The sequence below is a fragment of the Carassius auratus genome, unplaced genomic scaffold, assembly GCF_003368295.1.
Source record: "Carassius auratus strain Wakin unplaced genomic scaffold, ASM336829v1 scaf_tig00009130, whole genome shotgun sequence".
Taxonomy (NCBI): domain Eukaryota; kingdom Metazoa; phylum Chordata; class Actinopteri; order Cypriniformes; family Cyprinidae; genus Carassius; species Carassius auratus.
In genome coordinates this window covers 984065-1006180 of record NW_020524006.1, presented here as the reverse complement: position 1 = coordinate 1006180, position 22116 = coordinate 984065, and the positions used below count along the sequence as shown (strand labels likewise).

Here is a 22116-nt window from a genome sequence, read left to right as displayed (position 1 = left end):
TCTCACAATATTATGAGTATTGCTCTTGCTGTATTAAATACATTTACTGTTTTATTAATTAAATGCAGGTGAACATAAAAAAATATATAATAATTGACCCCAAACTTTTGAAAGTTTGCGTAGCAATAAGTGGAAGTTAGATTCCAGTCATGTGTAACAGTTAAATCCTTTGCTATATCTTTTTCCCTTTAGACCTAATTCTATCATTTTATGAGGGAATGTTGGTTATTGTACTTGGCAGAGTGAGTCAGTTGCAAACCTCAGTAGATTTCGCTGAGGGATAAACAGGCTGCATTAACCTTGATATTAACCTACTGTATATTGAACAACTGTGTCTATTTTCTGCTGGGCCTATTTAGAATTAAAAAGAAATTTCATTGTGGTTCTGTTTTTATTACTTATTCTTTATTTGATATTTATCGATGCAGGTAACTGTTCACAATCCAGAAAACCAGGCCTACCTGATCGCGTACAAGGACTCTCAGCTCATAGTGTCTTCAGCGAAGTAAGTGCCTCCAAACTAAAAGCAGTTGTCTAGCTGTAGTTTTACAGTAATATAGCTTGTCATGTTGTCATGTTTTCCTGACTGTTTTGCCAATAAGCCTCTGGTACTGTGTGGTTGGGCAGGGTGCAGGTTAACTGTGCACTTTGTGCTAGCTTTCCTCATTACAGCAGACAGCCTCCAGACTCATTAACAACCTCACAGCAACAGGAACACTTTATCAACAGCACCAGCTGCCAAGACCATAAGCGCAGAGCTGCTGCACCAGAGAACACCCTCTGATACAGCTCAAGCCATGCTGACATTTCTTGGAGAGGCTAATCATTTCAAATCTTAATGAGTTGCATACAGTCTCAAGTGTACAACTTCAGACCACTTAAAAGGATAGTTAACCATAGTCATTTAGTCCCTCGTGTCATTCCTAAAACCCGATTTACTTTCTTACATGTGTTCACTCTGCATACAATGAAAGCATGCAATATTCAGGAGCCATCAGGTAAAATAAAGCTTCTGATTCTGACATCACACAACATCATGCTTCATATCTGAATATGAATGAATTATCAGAGATTATCATTGAATACTTGAATTTAATCTGTTTGCAGAAAACGAATGCTTCAGACAGCTTTGGAGTTTTTTGCACATTTACTTTACAGGATAAAGCTCATTAGAGCTACAAAGGGAGCAAATTTGTTCCAACAGTGAAGTAAATGGGAAAAAAATCCATTAGTGCTTTTCCACAGCTTTCCAAAAGGCATGGGTTATGGCAGTTTGATGGGAAAAAGATGTGCTCTGAATTAGAAAGAAGCCCAGTTAAAGAACCCAATAACACAACGTATAGTAGGGCTGGGTTTTGACGCACATTTCATGATTCGATTGGATTCTCATTCACAAGCTTTCGATTCGAGTCGATTAGCAATTTGATTCGATTAGTTTCAATTTCAATTATTTTGGCTAATATCAGTTACAGTACTTGCTGTAAAATATACAGCAGAGTCATTTGGTACTACATTAATATTGAAGGTAAAAATTTACTGATTTGTAAGCTACAACATACAACTGTTAAAATTTAATTACACAAAGTTTTTAAAACAAAGTTACAATTACAAAATAATATTTCTACTTAAATTCGTTTTTTTATATAAAAAAATGTAAATGGTGGCTGTCATAAAAAAAAAAATTGATGGATTTATTCAAACATAAATGAGACATGAGAACAGTAAAAAGTATAATAAATATGTTATATGGTGCATATATTTAGCAAAATGCTCTCTACAGTTTATTGTTCTAACGAATTTATGGTCACGGAATAGGTTTGTTTCTGAGGTAATATTAAATATGACGTTACGTGATATTGTTTACAAGTCTTTATATTGACATATTTTCATGAATGAAACACTGATTGAGCGATTACATGATACAGGAAACGGATTGTAAAGTTGTACTCTTTCTTTTAACTTACCTTCGGATGTTTAGTCATGTTTATTTTGTGCTGAAGCTGGTATTAATGTGGAAGAGATTATTAGTTCATGTGCGCCTCGCGCTGTTGAACTGAGGCGCAGCAATCCGTAACTTCACATTAAACACCAGCAAAACAGCATTTATTGTTTGAATACTGCAATACAATGAACATAATTTGAAACCATAGACTTTGTTTCGTATTAAAACCACACTGCTTATTGCGATTAATTGGATGGGAAGTGCCCTTCAATGTTCCATCCATTAACTGTAAACAGGCTAGAATAATCGATTTTTGGGATTTAATAATTAATATCATTTCATAAAAAAGATAATTGATTAATATTGAGATTAATATTTTTTTATCTAGCACTAAAGTAAAATATCATGCATGTATTGCTATACAATGAAAATTATTGTGGAAATGCTTTATCTCTTTCTGTAAAAAGGACCCATATAGCGCATAAGTTATAGTGACTAATTTTATAGTTGTACCATTGTACTTTTCACCAAGTGTTGTATTATGAAAGGATTAAAAAAATTTTTCCTGCCGCTGGGTTCAGAAATCACTGTTGTGACTTAGATATTTTTATCTCTTCCACTGCTAATGTAATTACAAGCTGATGGTCCAGCTCTCTAGATGGGGTCAGACCCTTCAAAGTGCACAGAGAACTAAACGCTGGTGCTCAGGATGGTGAAGAGGATCTAGATGAGTCAACAAAAGTCAGCTCACACACATTCTGCTGGAAGAGCTCATTCAGCTGGCTCTAATTCAATTAGAGAGTACTGCAAGCCTGCATTAATAATGACCCCACTAATATATGAATACACGAACCTCTACCTCCATTTCCCATCTCGCTCTCTAATAACCTCTCATTATGCCAAGCGTATTAGTAGCATTTTCCATGAAGCTGGTCGTACTGTAGTACAGGCTGTGGATGCAGACTTTCTCTACTGCTATCTCACTGACACACACATCTTGGGGACTAATAGAGAGGAAGAGTTAAGTTTTCTCCATCTAAAGAACGCTAATGCAGCTTGTGTTCGTGTCTGCTGACCTTGGCTGTGGCATAAATGCAATCCATTAGGATGTGCACATTTCCTGCTGCATCTGTTATCTGCAGGCTGTTTTAGCTTCTTGAGTGTAACTCTGAACGGCCATTATTTTATGCTGATAGAGCACTTGTAGTACCAGACTCAGGAATCTGTCAAGAGGCTTTGATGCCCTGTGATAGGCTGTAAATTAGGATTTTATTTATTAAGGGCTGTTATTTTTATGTTTACAGTAATATATGGAGTTTGCAAGAGTCTTTAAAGTAGTATTTCTCAGCTGGTTCTGCTGCAGGACACAGATTCTGTCCAAGTTCTAAGTGCATTGAATTTACAAGGTTTCTGTGGGGCATTGAAAAGCATTAAGCGTCTGAAATTAAGGCCTTAAATGGCATTAAAAGTAATTAAATCTTATTTTAAATCTTATACAGGCATTACATTAAATGGTTTTGAAGAAAACTAATACTGACAGTAGGGCTGGGCTAAAAATAAATTTTATCGATTAACTCGAATGTGTAGTTTAAATCGATTTGTTTGAATGAAAAACGGTTTTCTTTTTAACATCCACCGGCACTCCACTCAGGTCTCCCATAGTTCAGAATGGGCTCAACCATCCATGAAAAATTGTCTAATGGAAAAAAAATTATTAATTTATAAATATAAAAAAATGTCAAGTCAGATAAAAAAGAAATAAAATGCTAAATTTAAATTAAATTTAATATTTATTAATTTACAAAACATTGCAATTGTACATGGATAACAAATATTGTGACTGTATTATGTTACTTTTATTTATTTTTTTTCTTTTATTTAAAATTATAATATTAGTACAATTCAGGATACAATAATCATATTTGTCATAATTTCTTCTAGTTAAACCAATTTAGGTGGTTTGTTTGAAAGATGTTTGAGGTTCTGTGTTTATTTGACGGTGGTTTTTCTCAAATTAAATAGTGAAAAGTTTGTGAAGTGACTCTCAGAACAACTCTGAAGATGAAGTTTGTGTTCCTGGCAGAAGTTTAAAACATTGTGAGCATCACATGTGTTTGTGTAATATACAAAATGGCACCCGCAAACACACACAGAACAAGCAGACATTTTAGAGAGACATGCCTAGGGTCCCCGAAACATTAGGGGGCCTCCTTGCTCTCAGTGATTATTACATTTTTGTTTAATTTTGGCCAGAAGTAATGAAAACATGTATGTTCCTTTCCTTAAATGCGATGCGCTATCGCCCTTTCCTATGTAACCAAATCAGTCAAATAATATAATATGATTTGATGTCAAATACAGTCTCCTGCCGTTCTTGGTCAATACTAAAAAATGAGTTAAATTCACACTGAGCAACTGAAGAAACACTGTTCCCCAAGTGCTTTCCGTGTGCGCAATTCGAGTTGGACTGAAACACTGACAAATATAGGCTACTTTTTTGCTCTTTGTACGTCAAAATGTCCATCTTGTGGAGTTTTTACTAAACACAAGTCAGTTATGTCTTTAGTGAAAATAAACAGTTTGAAAAGTCATTTTTGTGCATTCCATGGCTGCTGTCTGTTATCATCTGTTAATTAAACAACAACAAAAAAATTATTCTCTGCTTTTCACTGAATATTGTATAACTTTATGAATCGATTTCTGTTTAAATGATATGCTAAAGTGCTTTATTTTTTACATTTGATTACTTAACCCCTGGTAAAAAAATTCTACCCCAGAAGTCTAGGATCGGCTCTGATCCTGATATCAAGTAAATGTCCAGAGCTTATCATTGTTATGAACATACTTGATTGCGATCTCAATATACCATTATGTCCCAGCCATAGTTCACGCTGCTCTTTTCCGTACAATGAATTTGATTTGTGCACTAAACAAGAGATCTAAAGCTATATAATAAATTCTGTGCAAGTACAAGATGTAAGAATTGAAATCTTTTCAGTGATCTGTCCCTTTAAGATGTTTTTTAGAAACTAAAAGAATAATTTACAATAATTCTTCAAATGAACATAACTTTTTTTTTTTTTTTGTCTGTTTGTTTTAGGGCATTATGGCACTGTGAGGAGATGATCCAGAGGTACAGTCGAGAGGTGAACCGAGGCCTGTGCTCGTCCGGCATGCCGCTGCCTTACTGCAGCAACAGCAATGTGGGGAAAGCTGTAGAAGACTGTATGCGAGCCATCATCGGAGTCCTGCTAAATCTCACACATGACAACGGTCAGTACAAAGACCCTGATTGTCAACTAAACAAACCTTCTACTTTGACTGTGATGGAATGCATTTGTGAATGTAACAGTGTTGAAAAGCTACTTTTCCCTTCATTGAAAGTCCATACCCAAAAAATGTTATTGCTTTATTAAATTCAGAAAGACATTGTAAATATAATCCATATAAATCAATTTGTATGGTGAACAGACATAATTCAGACATAGAAACACTGATCAGCACATATACAGTCGTGGCCAAAAATATTGCCACCCTTGGTAAATATGATCAAAGAAGGCTTTGAAAAATCTTCTGCATTGGATTCAGGTCATGTGACTTCTTCACCTTTTCCGTAACAACGTTGAAAGCTCAGCCAAGATGAAGGAATAGCTGATAGCTGTATGTGGATTTTTAAATTAATTTAGTAGCAGTGCTACTGCAAGCAGTTTTTAGTGCTGCAAATCCATTTATCCTTTGCTGAAATTTCCGCGTCTTCATGGAGAGAGCAGGTCATGGTTGCTTAGCAACGACAGACTCCTCAGGAGCGCAAGTGCCAGAAGGCTTTGGGGAAAAATAATCAGAAAGTGGCGTGCCTAGCGTTTTCCACGCATTTTTAGACACGATATGTGATCGGCCCCCTTACAGTAAGGGGGAAACTCCTGCTTAAAACAAAGAGTGACGATGGCGGAAACTGCAAAACATTCCTAAACGTGGTAATACTTCACTATTACCATTAAAACCTTAACGATACCCATCCATATATATATAAAACACGTTACCAGCAGTAGTTGTTCCCATTACCTTGGTGGTAAAAATCTGCCATCATCACAGCCCTAGAATGAAGACTGTTTCGTGGGGGATGCCAGGTGTTAAAAAAAGAAGATTATCAGAATTTCTAAATTTAAAATGGAAAGCCAACCCACCGAACGTATTTGGTGGTATTTAAAGGGGGGTGAAATGCTCGTTTTCACTCAATATCCTGTTAATCTTGAGTACCTATAGAGTAGTACTGCATCCTTCATAACTCCAAAAAGTCTTTAGTTTTATTATATTCATAAGAGAAAGATAGTCTGTACCGATTTTTCCCGGAAAAACACGAGCGTCTGTAGGCGTGACGTGTGGGCGGAGCTAAAGAATCACGAGCGCGAGTAGGCTTTTGCGTTGAGAGCGTTTGGAAGCTGTGACACCGTGAGGACAAAACCAACCAAAACAAACCATGGCTAACAATCAGATTCAGCGTATATTTATGATACAGAATCAGATCCCGAGGCTGAAACTGAACGAGAGCAGCAGCAGCAACGACTCAATCCGAGCGGGGCTCGAACCCGGGTCTCGGCATGGGAGGCGGACGCACTAACAAGAAGGCAGAGATATTTGAAGCAGTTTTACTCACCGCCTGCGGTTCCAACACATCGTGACCCTTTTTCGTTGGGATGGCATCATCCTTAAGAAATAAACGATATGCAAATCCGTCGTCAAACTGGGCCTTATTTGTAAAACAAGCATCTTCGAAATGCAGGGAACAAACAAAAACACTTGCACAACTCCGTCGATGCTGTGTAAAAATAAACTCCATCCACTAGTCCCTTAATGCTGTTTTTTTTTTTTTGCTAATCTGTGCAGGGTTGTCTTGCCCTGGCAACCAAAAACACACTTCTTTTGTGACATTTCGCGACGCTCTCGCTCTGATCACTGAATGCCTCTGCTCTCAGTGCGTTGCTATACGGGAGCGCGCGCTCTTCTGGCAGAAGTGCCCTTAGGACCCATATAAGGAAATTCCGCTCCATCTAACATCACACAGAACCATACTCGAAAAAAACTTTCCGAAACTTGTGACAAACCGGAAGGAGTATTTTTGGAACAGAAATACTCCTTCAAAAGTACAACTTAATTTTTGAAACTTTGTTAAAGAGTTGGATTCCCATGCTAAACATGGACAGTGTAAAAAACTCAGTATGCATGAAATAGCATTTCACCCCTCCTTTAATTATTTATTTTTTGCCGTGTCAACTTTGTACACTCAGATCACTCTTACACAATGAGCACTCGTGTGAGGGGAGTGATACCCGCAACTCCAGCTTAAACAAGATTTTTAATTGCCCATAACTTCTGGTAAGAAGTAGCACAGACAATGGGCATGAATGAATCGTCCTTGTTCAAATGTGACAGACCTGTGTTCATGCTAAATTTTACATGCTATATGTTTTACAGTATGCATATGCAAAAATGAAGTATGCTTTTGGCTTTAGACAATTTGGTACCTTTCCCACGGCAACTCACTTTTTAATTGCCTTTTTTCAAATGCAATTTTTGCCCATAGAAATGCAGTTTTCACTTCTGTGTTCGCTAAGTGTTTTCACGGACAAAGGTTCTCCATTTTCAGCAGGTTGCAACTAATCAGTTATTAAATTCAGTTGGTTATTATTGATTAGTCGTTTCCGAACTATTACCTTTACTGCTTTTCGTTAGTTACTCCTTGACACTGAAATATAAAATGTGCTGTTTAGCTAAACAATCAGGCGACTGGGCTGCAGCGGCCCTCTCATTACATTATGCCTTCTAGAATGTTTGTTGTTCTGCTTTTATAAGGCTTAAAGTCAATAAGAGTCTTTTGGCTTTCTTACATGGGCTTTGTTCAGTGTGCCAAATGGATTTCTGTTACCAGTGCTGCTTTGGCTATCTGCTCACTAGTATTCCTGCCAAAACCTTCAGCATAATGCAGGAGTACTCTGTCATATGCCAGATGTGAGCAGCTTGGAAAACAACAGTCAGAGAAAATCCCTGATTAACTAACGCTGAACTCGTATGTGCAGCAGCCATTGAGTGGGTTGTCTTTCTTTCTGCAGAATGGGGCAGCACAAAGACAGGTGAGCAGGAGGAGTTAATCAGCACGGTGCTGAACTGTGTGCTCAGGGTCCCACAGTACCTGCCGCAGGAGCAGAGGTTCGATATCAGAGTCCTGGTGAGTACACAAGTCTAGTAATTTCACTCCAGAGTTTGTATACATTCAGTGGGAACCAGCAGTGTCCACTAGGAGTCCCTGAGTGCTTTCAAACAACATTACAAAAAAAATAATAATGATTTCCATTATTAATTTTCAAAAAATATATTTTTTTACATTTTAGTGCAATATATATGGATATAATCTTTGCTGTTTTCTATGTATTCAATTTAATGTGGAGCTGTGAATAATTACTTTTTTAAAACTAATTTATTGTAAATGTCTAAATATAACCATTCAACAACACATTTTAATAACAATAAGCCAACTGATAAATATCAGACTGCTGTTTATACATTTAATAGTCATCACATAAACCAGGAAGTAAGAAAACTGAGACTTTTATTTAATTATCTTTTAATAAACTGTGTTAAATTAGCAATACATATTGCAAAAATGAATGTTACTTTTCCCATCCCTAATTAATATAACTGAAAATTATTAAATCTTACTCTTGTGTGCTTTACCATATTTTCTCGGACTATAAGTCGCACCTGAGTATAAGTCGCATCAGTCCAAAAATACGTCATCATGAGGGAAAAAAAACATAAGTCGCACTGGACTATAAGTTTATATTTAGATATTTATAGACCCTAATATTTAGACCCAAGAACCAAGAGAAAACATTACGTCTCCAGGCGCGAGCGGGCACTCTATGATTTCAGTGTAGACTACAGGATTACTGAGCAGCATAGAGCGCCCTCTCGCGCTTTAGATGGTAATGTTTTCTCTTGGTTCATTTCTCTCGGTTCATGTCAAATTAATTTTGATAAATAAGTCGCACCTGACTATAAGTCGCAGGACCAGCCAAACTATGAAAAAAAGTGTCACTTATAGTCTGGAAAATACGGTAAATTAAAAAAATATGGAAACCATTTCTCGATTAAATTTAAGAAAATGTTTTACTTATATATATATATATATATATATATATATATATATATATATATATATATATATATATATATATATATATATATATATAAATATATATATTACTATATATATTACTATATATATTACTATATATATATATTACTATATATATTACTATATATATATATATATATATATATATATATATATATATATATTACTATATATATATTACTATATATATTACTATATATATATATATATATATATATATATATATATATATATAAATATATATATTACTATTTATATATATATATATATATATATATATATATATATATATATATATATATATATATATTACTATTTATATATATATATATATATATTACTATTTATATATATATATATATATATATATATATATATATATATATATATATATTACTATATATATATATAAATCAGTAAAAAAGTATTAGAGAAAGTTTAATACACGAGTGATTCTGAGAATGGAACACTAATGAATCATGATGAAATTCAAATGGACATTTATGTTCAAAACCTTCAAAAAAAATTTGTGCAGAATCTTTTATCTTTAAAATCACCAAGAAGCGCTATCTGTAAGTGCTTAGAAGCTTCTGTCATCTCTCTACTACAGTCTTGGCTCATTCATCCCCTGAAAAAGCTTCCAGATCACTGATAACCTTTGGTTTTCTCACTGACCACTGCTTTCTTTAAATTTAACCAGATATTTTCAATGAGGATTAAATTCTGGAGACAGAACAGGCCACTCAAGAGCATTCTATAACTGATCACTGAACCAAGCAGAAGTAGATTTGGATGTGTACTTTGGTATGACTGGCCTGCAGGAAAGTCCATTGATCATCAGCTTCAGTTTTTGCACCAAAGGCATCACAATTCTTATCAAAATGGTCTGATACTTCAAAGGATCCATGATGTCCTTCATACAGTCATGATTTCTACTTCCTGCTACAGTTAAGAAACCCCATGACAGGAATGATCCACTTCCAAGTTTGATGATGGAGCTGGTGTTCTTCTGCTTATGAGCTTTGCCTTTTTTGCAGCAGACATACCACTGATCCATGGATCCAAAAAGTTCCAGTTTGGTCACATCACCCCATAAAACATTCCTCCAGAACTCCACAGGTCTACACAACTGAATTTGATCAAATTCGAGTCTGCCTTTTGCTCTTCTTGATCAAGAGTGGTATTCATCAAGATGTCTCAACATGTAGGCCATACTTGTCTAGTGTTCTTCTTACACACTGCACTGAAATGGTTTTCCTCCTTTCATCGAGTCATCTTGCAAGTCTTTGGCTTAACATTGCATATTTTATTTCAGTTGCTTTGATTAAACATTCGTGCACCCTCAAAGGTTTTCTGGTACAACACGCTTTAGGCTAAGAAATAAAGCTGAGAACTGTGTCTGTGTCTTAGAAATCTTCATACGTATAGCCTTAGCCTTTCTAAAGTAATACAATATTTATTCTCTTTGGCTTTTGTGAGATCTCTGTTGACATACTAAATGTATGTATGTGTAACAGCTCAAGCTAATTGGGGAAGTCGTGGCCTAATGGTTAGAGAGTCGGACTCCCAATCGAAAGGTTGTGAGTTCGAGTCTCGGGCCGGCAGGAATTGTGGGTGGGGGGAGTGCATGTACAGTTCTCTCTCCACCTTCAATACCACGACTTAGGTGCCCTTGAGCAAGGCATCGAACCCCCAACTGCTCCCCGGGCGCAGCAGCATAAATGGCTGCCCACTGCTCCGGGTGTGTGTTCACAGTGTGTGTGTGTTCACTGCTCTGTGTGTGTGCACTTCGGATAATGCAATTAAATGCAGAGCACAAATTCTGAGTATGGGTCACCATACTTGGCTGAATGTCACGTCACTGTTTTTTTAATTCTGTTTTTAATAGAGTTTCTAAAAGCTTAATTGTGTTTTGAGACTTTTTTATTCCCCACCATGCAAATAAGTGTTTTTAAAAAACAGCAATGTTGAATAGGTTGAATAATTATGACAGCAGTATTATTAAAAAAATCTTATAACTCAAAAATAGTACATTATATATTGACTATCACTTTTAATATTCCAGTGAACTGTTATAGATGCAATTTTAATTTTTATTATATGTATGTTTATATATGTATGTTTTACTATCATTTATACATCTAAAAAAAAGTTACAATATTTTTAGATTGTCCAGTCAAATTTTGTTTTATGTTTGTGCAATCCAGTTGTGTGTAATTTATTGCTATCAAAGTGAAACCAGATTTTCTGGCTTTTTTCGGTTGATCTAAATTAGGTGTTTTTATTGTATTTGTGTGTGTTTTTAGGGTCTGGGCTTGCTCATTAATCTGGTTGAGTACAGCGCGAGAAACAGACACTTTCTGGTGGAGCTGCAGATGGAGGGAAGTGAGGTCTGGGACTCCATGTGTGTGTCTGACAAAGATGAGTTGCAGACTCAAAGATCTTGCAGTGCCATTGCTGCTCTGGTGAAGGTATAAACACAAACAGAGAAACAGCTGCATGTATCCACGCTTCACACTTAAAGACAGGACCTAGTATAATTACACCTATTATTATGACAAGTGGTCACTCAAAACACATTGCTGTTTTACACATGGTAGTAAAATGTCTGCATCCTCTGTGACCGCTAGTTATCAGATTTCGTTGAGGAAGTTCTCAGATTTCATGACTACCTACATCACTGTTGATAGTGCATCAGTGCATGGTGTTCATACAATTAATCGCTAAAATAAAATTATACATTAGTGTACAGTTTGGTATTCAAATTTATGATTAAGCAGATCATTAAAGGGATAGTTCACCCAAAACTGAAAATTACCCCTGACTTTATTTCAGACGAATATAGTCAAAGTTCTATTAATAAATGTCCTGGTTCTTCTAAGCTATATAATGGCAGTGAGATTTTGAAGTCCAATAAAGTGCATCCATCCATCATAAAAAGTACTGTACACAGCTCCTTTAATTAAAGCCTTCTGAAGAAAATGTATGCTGTCGTGTATGAAAATGATGTGGATATGAATAAAAATATTCAAATTATTCTTCTGAAAGAAGAAAGTCATATACACCTATGATGGCTTAAAGGTTGAGTTAATCATGGGGTAATTTTCCTTTTTGGGTGAACTATCCTTTTAATGCATCTGCGCACAAATAGAAATATTACGTGTAACAGAATAGCATTTGGTTTTTGTGGTGAGAAATTTCACTGATTTCCAATATTTTGAATGTCCACCAAAAAAAAAATTGTTTTCACAGATTAGTTGACAAGCAAAACACTAGTAATTGCTTTGTCTCTGCATGTATAGCTTTTTCTTCAGAGAGAGCATGCAGCCATGTTGGCGGAGGCGGAGACGGATGACTTTATCAATGATGCACCGAAGCCCAAATTGGACCAGAGTGGAGAATGGAAAGAGACCAATGAAGAGATCCAGTGGGTAGCTTCAGAAAACAACAGCACAGAGGACAAGACGAAGAAGGGAGAGGAGGATGAAGAACTTGATCTCAACAAAGGTAGACACTACACACAGGGACTAGGTGCAGATATTGCTAATATTTTTTGCCATGCCGTGAATTTTGCTTAATGTGCAAGCCACTTTGGTGGACAACCAATCTCGGTTTGGACACGGGGCAATTCAGAGTTTTGCTCAGTTCAGCTCAATGGATGTGCAGCACACCTGTATTTGACGTTCGAGAGTCTTACCACGCTGAATCTGCACGCTAGATGTAAACTATATTCTTTATTGTATTTTCCTGTCAGAATTACTCTATTTTTAAGAGCAAGTAGGGCTTTGCAATTTGGGGAAAAATATAAAAATTAGATTTTTTTTTTTTTAATAGATATTGCGATTTGAGTTGCGATTTGTGAGTTGCGAATTTGGCTTCAGCTTAATATTGGCAGTAGTGTGCAGCACAGTATGGGTATCAGTACCCTGCTGAAAAAAAACAAACATAACTTTAACTTATTATTTATTTAAAACATAAATAAATAATAGAAACCATCACAGAATTTCTTATGGTTTCCATCCATCATCTTCTGCTTATCTGGGGCCAGGTCGCAGGTGGAAGCTGTCTAAGCAAAGTCACCCAGACTTCCTTCTCCCTAGAAACTTCCTCCAGCTCTTCCTGAGGCCTCGGTCTTCCCCGAGGCCTCCTCCATCCAGGATGCATTCGGAACAGGTGCCCGGGCCACCTTAGCTGGCCCCTCTCGATGTGGAGGAGCAGCGGCTCTACTCTGAGCTGTTCCCGAGTGGCGAGCTCCTCACCCTATCTCTAAGGGAGCACCGAGCCGCCGTACGGAGAAAGCTCATTTTGGTCGCCTGTATCCGGGATCTTGTCCTTTCGTTCATGACCAAAGGTGAGAGTAGGAACGTAGATCGACCAGTAAATCGACCAGTAAATTCTTTACCACGACAGACAGGTACATTGACTGCATCACTGCAGAAGCTGCACCTATCCACCTGTCAATCTCCCACTCCATCAATCCCTCATTCGTGAACAAGAACCCAAGATACTTAAACTCCTCCACTTGAGGCAGGAGCTCTCCACCAACCCGATGGGGACAAGCCAACCTTTTCCGGTTAAGAACCAAGGTCTCAGAATTGGAGGTGCTGATTCTCATCCCAGCTGCTTCACACTCTGCTCCGGTCCCCCTTATTGAAAAGAGGGACCACCACCCCGATCTGCCATTCCAACGTACTTTCCCCGACCACCACTTGATGCTGCAGAGGCGTTTCAGCCAAGATAGCCCCACAACATCCAGGGACTTGAGGTACTAAGGGCGGATCTCATCCATCCCTGATGCCTTGCCACGAGAAACTTCTCAACTACCTCGGTGACCGGTGACATCAGCTTGGGTGATGAACGAGTCCACCTCCGAGCCCTCTGCCTCTCCTTCCTCAATGGATGACAAATTGGTGAGGTTGAGTAGATCCTCAAAGTATTCCTTCCACCATCTGATGATATCCCCAGCTGAGGTCAACAGCTGCCCACCTCCACTGTAAACAGTATTGGTAGGGCATTGCTTCCCCGTCCTGAGGTGCCCTATGGTTTGCCAGAATCTCTTTGAGGCCAAACAATAGTCTTTCTCTATGGCCTCACCAAACTCCTCCCAGATCTGAGTTTTTGCCTCCACAACCACCCGGGCTGCACCACGCTTGGCCTGCCAGTACCGGTCAGCTGCCACAGGAGTCCCACAAGCCAGCCAGGCCCGGTCATCATCACTTGCTAATAATGTTAACAACATGCTAGAAACTTGTTAGTGACATGATAGTGACTTGCTAATTATACTAGCGACATGCTAGTCATTTGTTAATCATGCTTACAACATACTAGAGACATGCTAGTCACTTTGCTAATCATGCTAACAACATGCTAGTCACTTTGCTAATCATGTTAACAACATGCTAGTAACTTGAAAATCATGCGAACAACATGCTACCCACTTGCTATTCATGCTTGCCACTTGGTAATCATGCTGAAACTTGCTAGCGACATGGTAGTCACTTTCTAATCATGCTGGAAAGATGCTACTGACATACTAACTTGCTAATCATGCTAGCGACATACTAGTCACTTGCCAATCATGCTAGCAACATGCTAGTTTACAATTTATCTATTTATCAATCCTTTGGTTTATTTATTTTTCTGATAGTTTATATTGCCTTCAAAACTTTTAAACTACTTCAAACTTTCTGGCTAGGCTTTTTCAAGCCAACTTAAAGTTTGTCTACAAACGTTACTATCTAGTTAGTGTTGTTTGCATACTCTTCTACTTTCTTTTTATGTTTCTGAAGTATTACACTTTAAAAGTAATGTTTTCTATTTTAATAATTTAAAATTTTTATTTGTTTTTGTTGTTGTTTAATATTATTGTGGAAACTGGGATGAATGTATTTGTTACTTTTAAACATTTGACACTGAAGACTGCTTGATTTAGTGGCTGCTTCCTCCTTCCACAACAATAAATATTTCAAAAACCATACGTAATTATTCCAAACTTTTGTGGGTAGTTTAATTAAAAATGTTCTGAAATGAAGAAATCTACATTCATTTTGACTTCATTGAAATAAACACACAATAGAATATTGTTGTTGTAGTTTTTTTTATGGGCTCAGATATTCAAATAATAATTAAAAACAAAATCAAATTTTAACTAATCTGGTTTTATCTGTAATCATTTTTTTTCTTTTTCTTTTTCTTTCAGCTCTACAGCATGCTGGCAAGCACATGGAGGACAGTATTGTGGCGTCATACACTGCACTTCTTTTGGGCTGTCTGTGCCAGGGGAGCCCTGTAAGTAACACATTCAGTGTTTCCTATTTTATATCTTTGATTTATGTCTTGTATCTGTATCTGCTTAGAACTTTTCCCTCATATACAAATAGTATTGTATATTATTAATGTTGGCTATGCATTAAGCTCTGCCAAGATTACTACTGTTCATCTAGATACCCTTTATATCCTTGACTCGCTAGTGGCCTGAGTAGTGGAACAATGCCACAGTCTCCATAAGGTCAGGAGAAACCCAGGCTAGCCCAATAAGAGCTCAGTGTTTACTGGTACCGAGCTTTTATTGTAAACATTTCTTTGCTTTTGCTGGGTTTGAGTGTTGTTTGTCTAAATTGGGGTTTTCAAGTTTCAGGGCAGGTATCAGAAGAAAGCTGCCCATGTTGTGTTCTGGTATTATTAATGGATTTATTTTCAGGATGTTAATAGGTGGGCTGCAGAATCGGCTGTAATGGACCCCTCTGTTTCTCTTTCATACCAGTTCTTATGCTTTTTGACTGACATACACAGCCATTATCTGTCTCAACAGTATAAACGCAGCCCAGATGCCGTCACAAAAAGAGATGCCATTTCATCCACTTTTCCTTTTGGATTCAAGTTTGTACACTTTCAGGGTCAAGTTTGATTTGGTTTTAGAAAAACAGATTGACTTAAAAAAGGGTTTCTTTAGGAAGGCCCATCATCCTGTTTGCAGCTTAGGTCCATTTTAGGGGGCATCAGAGCATTTAGAAGGAGAGAAATATTTGATTTGGATGTGTTTTTGAAGATTGAGCACCATGGAGACTCTGAGTGCTTTGAAAAAAATGATGGCTAGAGATGGAGTGCTTGCTGCTTTGATCAACCGAAACTTGCTTTAAAAATCTCCAGACTCTCTTTCAGTGCAGGCCTGAAGTGCACTGTAACCCCAAGGGGGGAATGAGCGGCTAATGCTGTGTCTCTCTTTCAGATGAATGTGACTACTGTGAGGGAAAACTTGCCAAAGGGGGATTTTTCAGTCATGACAGAGATGCTGAAGAAGTTCTTGAATTTCATGAACCTTACAGTAAGTACACGCGTTAGTGGTCGACCAGTTTAAGGTGGCTTATACTGCAGTTGCTGCAATTTCAGTAATCAATACAGCAAAATTTCACTATTCGCAAACATTTTCTAAATCACTGTTATGTACAGGGTAAACATCGTCGGTCCTGGATTGCTGATGTCCTGCAGAGTTTAGCTCCAACCCTGAAAAGAAATCTCACCTGCCTGCAATTTAGTAATCCTGAAGACAATTAGCTTTGTTCAGGTGTTTGATCAGGGTTGAAGCTAAAATCTGCAGCACAGTGGCACTTCAGGACCAATGTTCCTGTGCTGAGCACAAAAGTTCTTTATTGAGCGGAAATTTTAGCCACCTCAGTTAGAACATTATATAAACCATTTTCACAGGTACTGAGAAATAAATGGTAAAAACAGGTGGTAATTGCCACATCAGTTGTTTAAGCTGGAGATGGCATGGGGGAAAAACAGTTTTTATGCCTAGATGTTCAGGTGTACAGAGATCTGTAACGCCAGTTACGTCAAAAACAAAAACAAAAAAACTTTGCTTAATTTTCAGTAATTAAAAGTAATTAAGGCTTCAAGGGAAAAAAAGTTGTTGTATGTATTCAAATAATTAGACATGCTAAAACACAGAATTAGGTAGCAATAAAAATATATGTTGAGAAGAAAATTAAAATTTCATAGGGCCCTAAATGTAACTTTTATCAAATTGATTTGAAAATGATTTGAAAGTTTAATGGTTTTGCTTTTTGACTAATAAACTTTAAATTAACTTTTAAAAAGAAATGGAGAAACATTTTTATGGAAAAAACAGAATCCAGAAAATTTTTATTGAAATAATGGAATTTTGGAAAAAATAAATAAAACCGAATTTAGTAAAAAAAATTAAACTTTCATAGGGCCCTATTAGAGTATGGTAATTTTAACATTTAATATTACTATTATTATTATTACTACTACTATTATGATTCAGTCCTTTTTATTTATAAAAAAAAGGCACTACTTTATTTTTTGTTCAGTATCCATTTAAAAAAATATCAGTTAATCCGTATCGGCTAGTGTGGTCCAACCTAGCTATCAGAACTGGCAAAATCCACCGTCAGTCAACCTCTAGTACAAGTACAAGTAATAACTCTTTATTATTTAAAAAGCAGTATTCCTTCAGTAATTAAATGAAGATCTGTAAAAAGAACAGAAATTAAAAGTAGTAGAAATAAAGATACAAATAAAGGACGCTGCAGAAACTATTCACATGAATGCTTTTTTGAAGATAAATCAATCAACCCTTATTTTACATAAAATTAGTTTAAAGCATGTTTGAAAAGGCTTTTTGTTTTTGAAACTAACATGAGAGAGTAACACTTTCTATGTGCCTTATGTGTAATTACAAGCAACTTACACTAGTCTCAAGTCTAGTTTATCTATAGAGCCCTCTCCACTACAAAATAGACCAAAGGGAAAATAGAGTAATATTAAGAGCAGAGCAAAAAGGCAAGCATCAATAATAACAGGAAAAATTTAAGATAACATTAAAGAAAGAAAAACTTCCAAAATTCTACAATCAAAATCCATAGAGAAATTTTTTTTTTTAAATGAGATTGAAAAATGTCAGTCGAGGGTACAGATCTGATACAGGTGGAAGGGAATTCCACAGATATCTAACTAAACCAAACCCTAAACCTATAGAAAGTCATTGTTAATTATTAGCATTTATGTAAATACACTGTAATAAGGACGCATCATAATAAAGTGTGACCCATGAGAGAAATACTACTTCTGTTAATTGGCTGAGTGGGTAAATTGAACCACTGTAATCTGAGAATTGGCCAAATGTCGACTGATAAAATGGCCTGTCACTAGAAATTGTGATATGAATATAAAAAGTAGGTAAAGATACGCTTGAGCCTGCTGTAATGTCAGTACTAAGGTTCTACCTCATTTCATAATAAAAAGTCATGCTTATTGACTGAACAATTGTCTTTTTGTACCTAACAGTGTGACGTGGGCACCACGGGACAGAAGTCTATCTCCAGGGTCATTGATTATCTGGAACACCTCTAGTGTGTTTGAGGAGCTCCACACACAGACCTCTGCTGAACCGCTGTCCAACCCAACAAACCTGGAAAACAACCCACCACCATCATCATCATCATAGTCATCAACCAGTATCTTCCTCATTCAGACTGTAAAGAATGAAGTTTAAAGCACATCATCCATGGAACTCTTTTAAAAGGAGCTGTTTTGATTGAGTTTTTCACAAGCTGTTCAACCATTTTGTCTTAATGTTTTAATCACGACACAATTGTGTTCCTCTCATCACAGTCCTCCTTAATCTGGCATCTATTGATCAGTTGGTTTTCATTGGCAGAAATGGAGAGACTAAAACTTGTTAAAGGATGTCTCCCCCTCTGTTTGTTTTATTCAACTTTCTAGTCTGTCAATTTAAAAACGCTCGACACTGACCTGAATGATTGGAGGGCGAATCCAAAGCAGCATTTGAATTTCTGGTCCTCTTTGAAATGCCGCAAAGACATGCCCTCCTGGTTCAAATCCATTCTCTTCACTTCAGGATGTGCTCCTTTTGTGTTGCACAAATTCGTTTTTAATCGATAGCGCTGTGTCAGAGGTCGGCGAATGAATAAATTCCATCACTTTCTATTTCGCTAGGGCAGGAAAGGGACAAAGCGTGTTTGGAATGTTTTAGTAGTCGTGACTTACAAATATATTGTTCAAATGCCAGAACGTTAACTGTGATGTTAGTATCCCGGATTTCCAAACCTCATTTGGCTGAAAACCAACAGTAGGACAATGATTGGGAATTTGAATGAATTCAGATTTGTTTTTGAAGCCAGGAAATCTCATCTATAGGTTTGGGTTGTGGCTACATGGTAACCCAAGTTTAGCGAAAATTCTCCTGCATACGCTGCTACTGAGGTTTGTTACTGAGCTGAAGTTGATGTGAGAATTAAAGATAAATGCAATAATGGTTTCGATGAACGCTGGTTGCCATCTAGCCATGACCTTTGGACACTCAACTATTAAAGTGAGCCACGCATCAAACTTTCACCCTACGTTTCACTAGTTTGTGTCATAAACTACATGCTTGATAAGTCCTCTCTTGTTTATGGTTGTTTTGTGTTTTGTTTTGTTTTTATACAAAAATTTAATTTAGCACTTGACATCTCTCTCGTAAGTCCAGTAGATTCCAATTTTGACCCTAACTGTTCTCATCTTCTCAAGGTTATCAAAAGTGCTCTATTCTGCTCTGTTTGCCTTTCAAAGCGATTGCCCTCAGCAGTACGCTTGATGTCAGAGGCACAGGCGTTTTGCTGCCATTCACGACTGAAGTAACTTCAGTGCACACAGTTTAATGAAAGCAAAGGATAATTTTTTTTCCGCTCACCGTTTAACTGTTTCGGTATCACTCTGTTACACGGAACACTAGGAGTTGTGAATATTTTCTGGGCAGTCCTTCATTGTCTCTCTGAGCTCCAAACATCGCAACGGGATTGAATTCACACAGCGGGGAACTGAATGAAGCAACTGTAAATACTCATGTAAATATTGGCTGTTGGAGAGAACTAGATAGACTACTTTTCTGAATCCAATCGTTTTATTTTATAATGCATTTTTCTCAGTTTTGGTTTTTGAGGTAAGAGTTATCGAAAGCCAACTGCAGGAACATGAAATTTGTACCAATTTCAAAATAATGTCTTTGGTTACTTGTACATAATTTTAACGCAAATAAAATTGCTACTTTCAGTACTTTTTACTTGTCATTTTTGTTGTCCAATTGGCATATTAAAATTAAGTGTTGCTACTTAATCAACTCATTTTTCAGGCAGATTTTTCAGTTCTCAACGCACATTCTACTGACTATTTAGTAACTTTGCAAGTACCTGTAAACTTATTCTACAAAGAATAACCCAGTCTACAAATACTGTAATTACACTTTGTTGACATACAGTTGCAAATTCACCAAGAGAATGTCTAAAGCGGACTTTCTAACTTAAGTGTCACCCAAGTTTATTGTGGACTTAAGAAAAAAGACAAGCTTTTTCCTCTGAAAATATTTATTTGTATAGCATAAAAAACAAAATGTAACTATTCCAGAATATTTAAATTTTACTACAAAATGTCCAAAAATGAATTAAGAATTTTTTATAATCAAAACAAAATCAAGTTTAATACAAATTAAGGCTGAGAATGTAAAATCAGTGTCAAAAAAAATATAAATAGTCATTTTGCTCCATTGCTCCTCTCCGTATAGTGAGAGTCCGCTGATAATTCAGGTGTTTTGGGGTCACAGCAAGTGGGACGCTCAAAATTCCCAGCATATGATCTTTTCCTACAGGTTGGAGTGGTTTTCTGCTCTGGTTGGGTCTCTTCGGTTGGCACTGAACCCTTCATGATGGCCTGATCCTGCATTTCTGTTGCTAACATCGGGTAACTAAATTCCGGGTAGCAGTCTCTTTCCTCAAGCAGCTCACTCAGAGTGCTGATGTAGATCTGCGCCATCTGAAGCGTCTCAGACTTGGACAGCTTCCTGTCACTCTCCACATTAGGAATGACGCTCCTCAGGCGGTCGAAGGCCACGTTCAAGCCCAGCATCCTCCTCCTCTCACGGGCATTGGCAGCCAGTCTGCGGCGTCTACGGGCTCTGGCGATGGCACTCTGGTCTTTGTCAGGGCAAGTGAGTCCAGAGAGCCGGAGCTGGACGAGAGTGCATGGGTCACAGCTCACCCTGCCCTGATCCCTCTCTTCCCTCCAGCCCACTGCGGCTCCAGGACGTGGGTCTGCCTCTCTCCAGATGAACTGCGGGTAAGAGCTGTCCGGACGGGGCATGCTGAATTCTTGAGGATTAACTGACACTCCAGAGAACAGAAGAGCAGTATTTATTTGAGGAGAGGCCACACGTAATGAGGGGTGGGTGTGTGAGGGTCGTGTGCGCTGAGAAATGAATAGAAATGAGTCTCTTTGATAATGACCACAGGGAGTCTATTAACCCACTTCATCAAAACTGGATTAGATGCGTGTGAGTGATCACTGACGGGCCTCCTGACACTCGGAGGTAAACATAGATCACTGCTGTCTTTCTGCCACTGCTTAATGGCTACACAAATGTAAATAAACAAATGTCTATGCACTACGCACCTCCACTTTTCAGAATAGTAATACCTTCAAATACCTTCAAAAGTATGAAATAACACAAATGACACTTGACTGCTTTTCTTTGACTGTTCAGTTCAGCTCATCCATCAAATGTGTTTGAGAATTTATAGTTAATGTAGTTGTATGAACTAAAGCTTTTACCTCCTGAAGTTTTTAAGATCATGAGAAATACAAGCATTTTCAAACTGGTAATAACTGTGTGTGTGTGTGTGTCTATATATATATATATATATATATATATATATATATATATATATATATATACTGCACTTAATATATTTTAGTTCAGTATAATTTTTTCTATTTTGTATTTTTTGGTGATTTTATGGTACTAAATTATATTCAAGGAATAGTTATGATCCATTTGTTACCTGTTAACCACTTTTTTTTTTTTTTTTTTTTTTTTTTTTTTTTTTTTTTAGCATAGAAGTGAAAATTAACTTTCCAAAAAAATGGACTATAATAAATCTTGAATGTTTTGGAGCACGGACCA

At 37.0% G+C, this 22116-nt stretch overlaps 2 protein-coding genes across 2 annotated transcripts in view; one reads left to right on the top strand and one right to left on the bottom strand.

The window, feature by feature from the left end:
• Positions 1-20216, top strand: part of LOC113072476 (wings apart-like protein homolog) — a 59771-nt gene extending 39555 nt beyond the window's left edge. Inside the window, exons 13-20 of the mRNA XM_026245463.1 lie at positions 429-505; positions 5043-5215; positions 8050-8165; positions 11441-11605; positions 12437-12641; positions 15334-15422; positions 16363-16458; positions 18447-20216. Coding sequence (XP_026101248.1) covers positions 429-505; positions 5043-5215; positions 8050-8165; positions 11441-11605; positions 12437-12641; positions 15334-15422; positions 16363-16458; positions 18447-18512 — 987 coding nt within the window. The 3' untranslated portion in view covers positions 18513-20216. The remainder of the gene's footprint in view (positions 1-428; positions 506-5042; positions 5216-8049; positions 8166-11440; positions 11606-12436; positions 12642-15333; positions 15423-16362; positions 16459-18446) is intronic.
• Positions 20217-20612: 396 nt separating this feature from the next.
• Positions 20613-21580, bottom strand: LOC113072456 (neurogenin-2-like). Its single transcript, XM_026245436.1, has one exon. The coding sequence runs from the start codon at positions 21294-21296 to the stop codon at positions 20691-20693; it is 606 nt and encodes a 201-aa protein (XP_026101221.1). The 5' UTR covers positions 21297-21580; the 3' UTR covers positions 20613-20690.
• Positions 21581-22116: the final 536 nt, after the last annotated feature.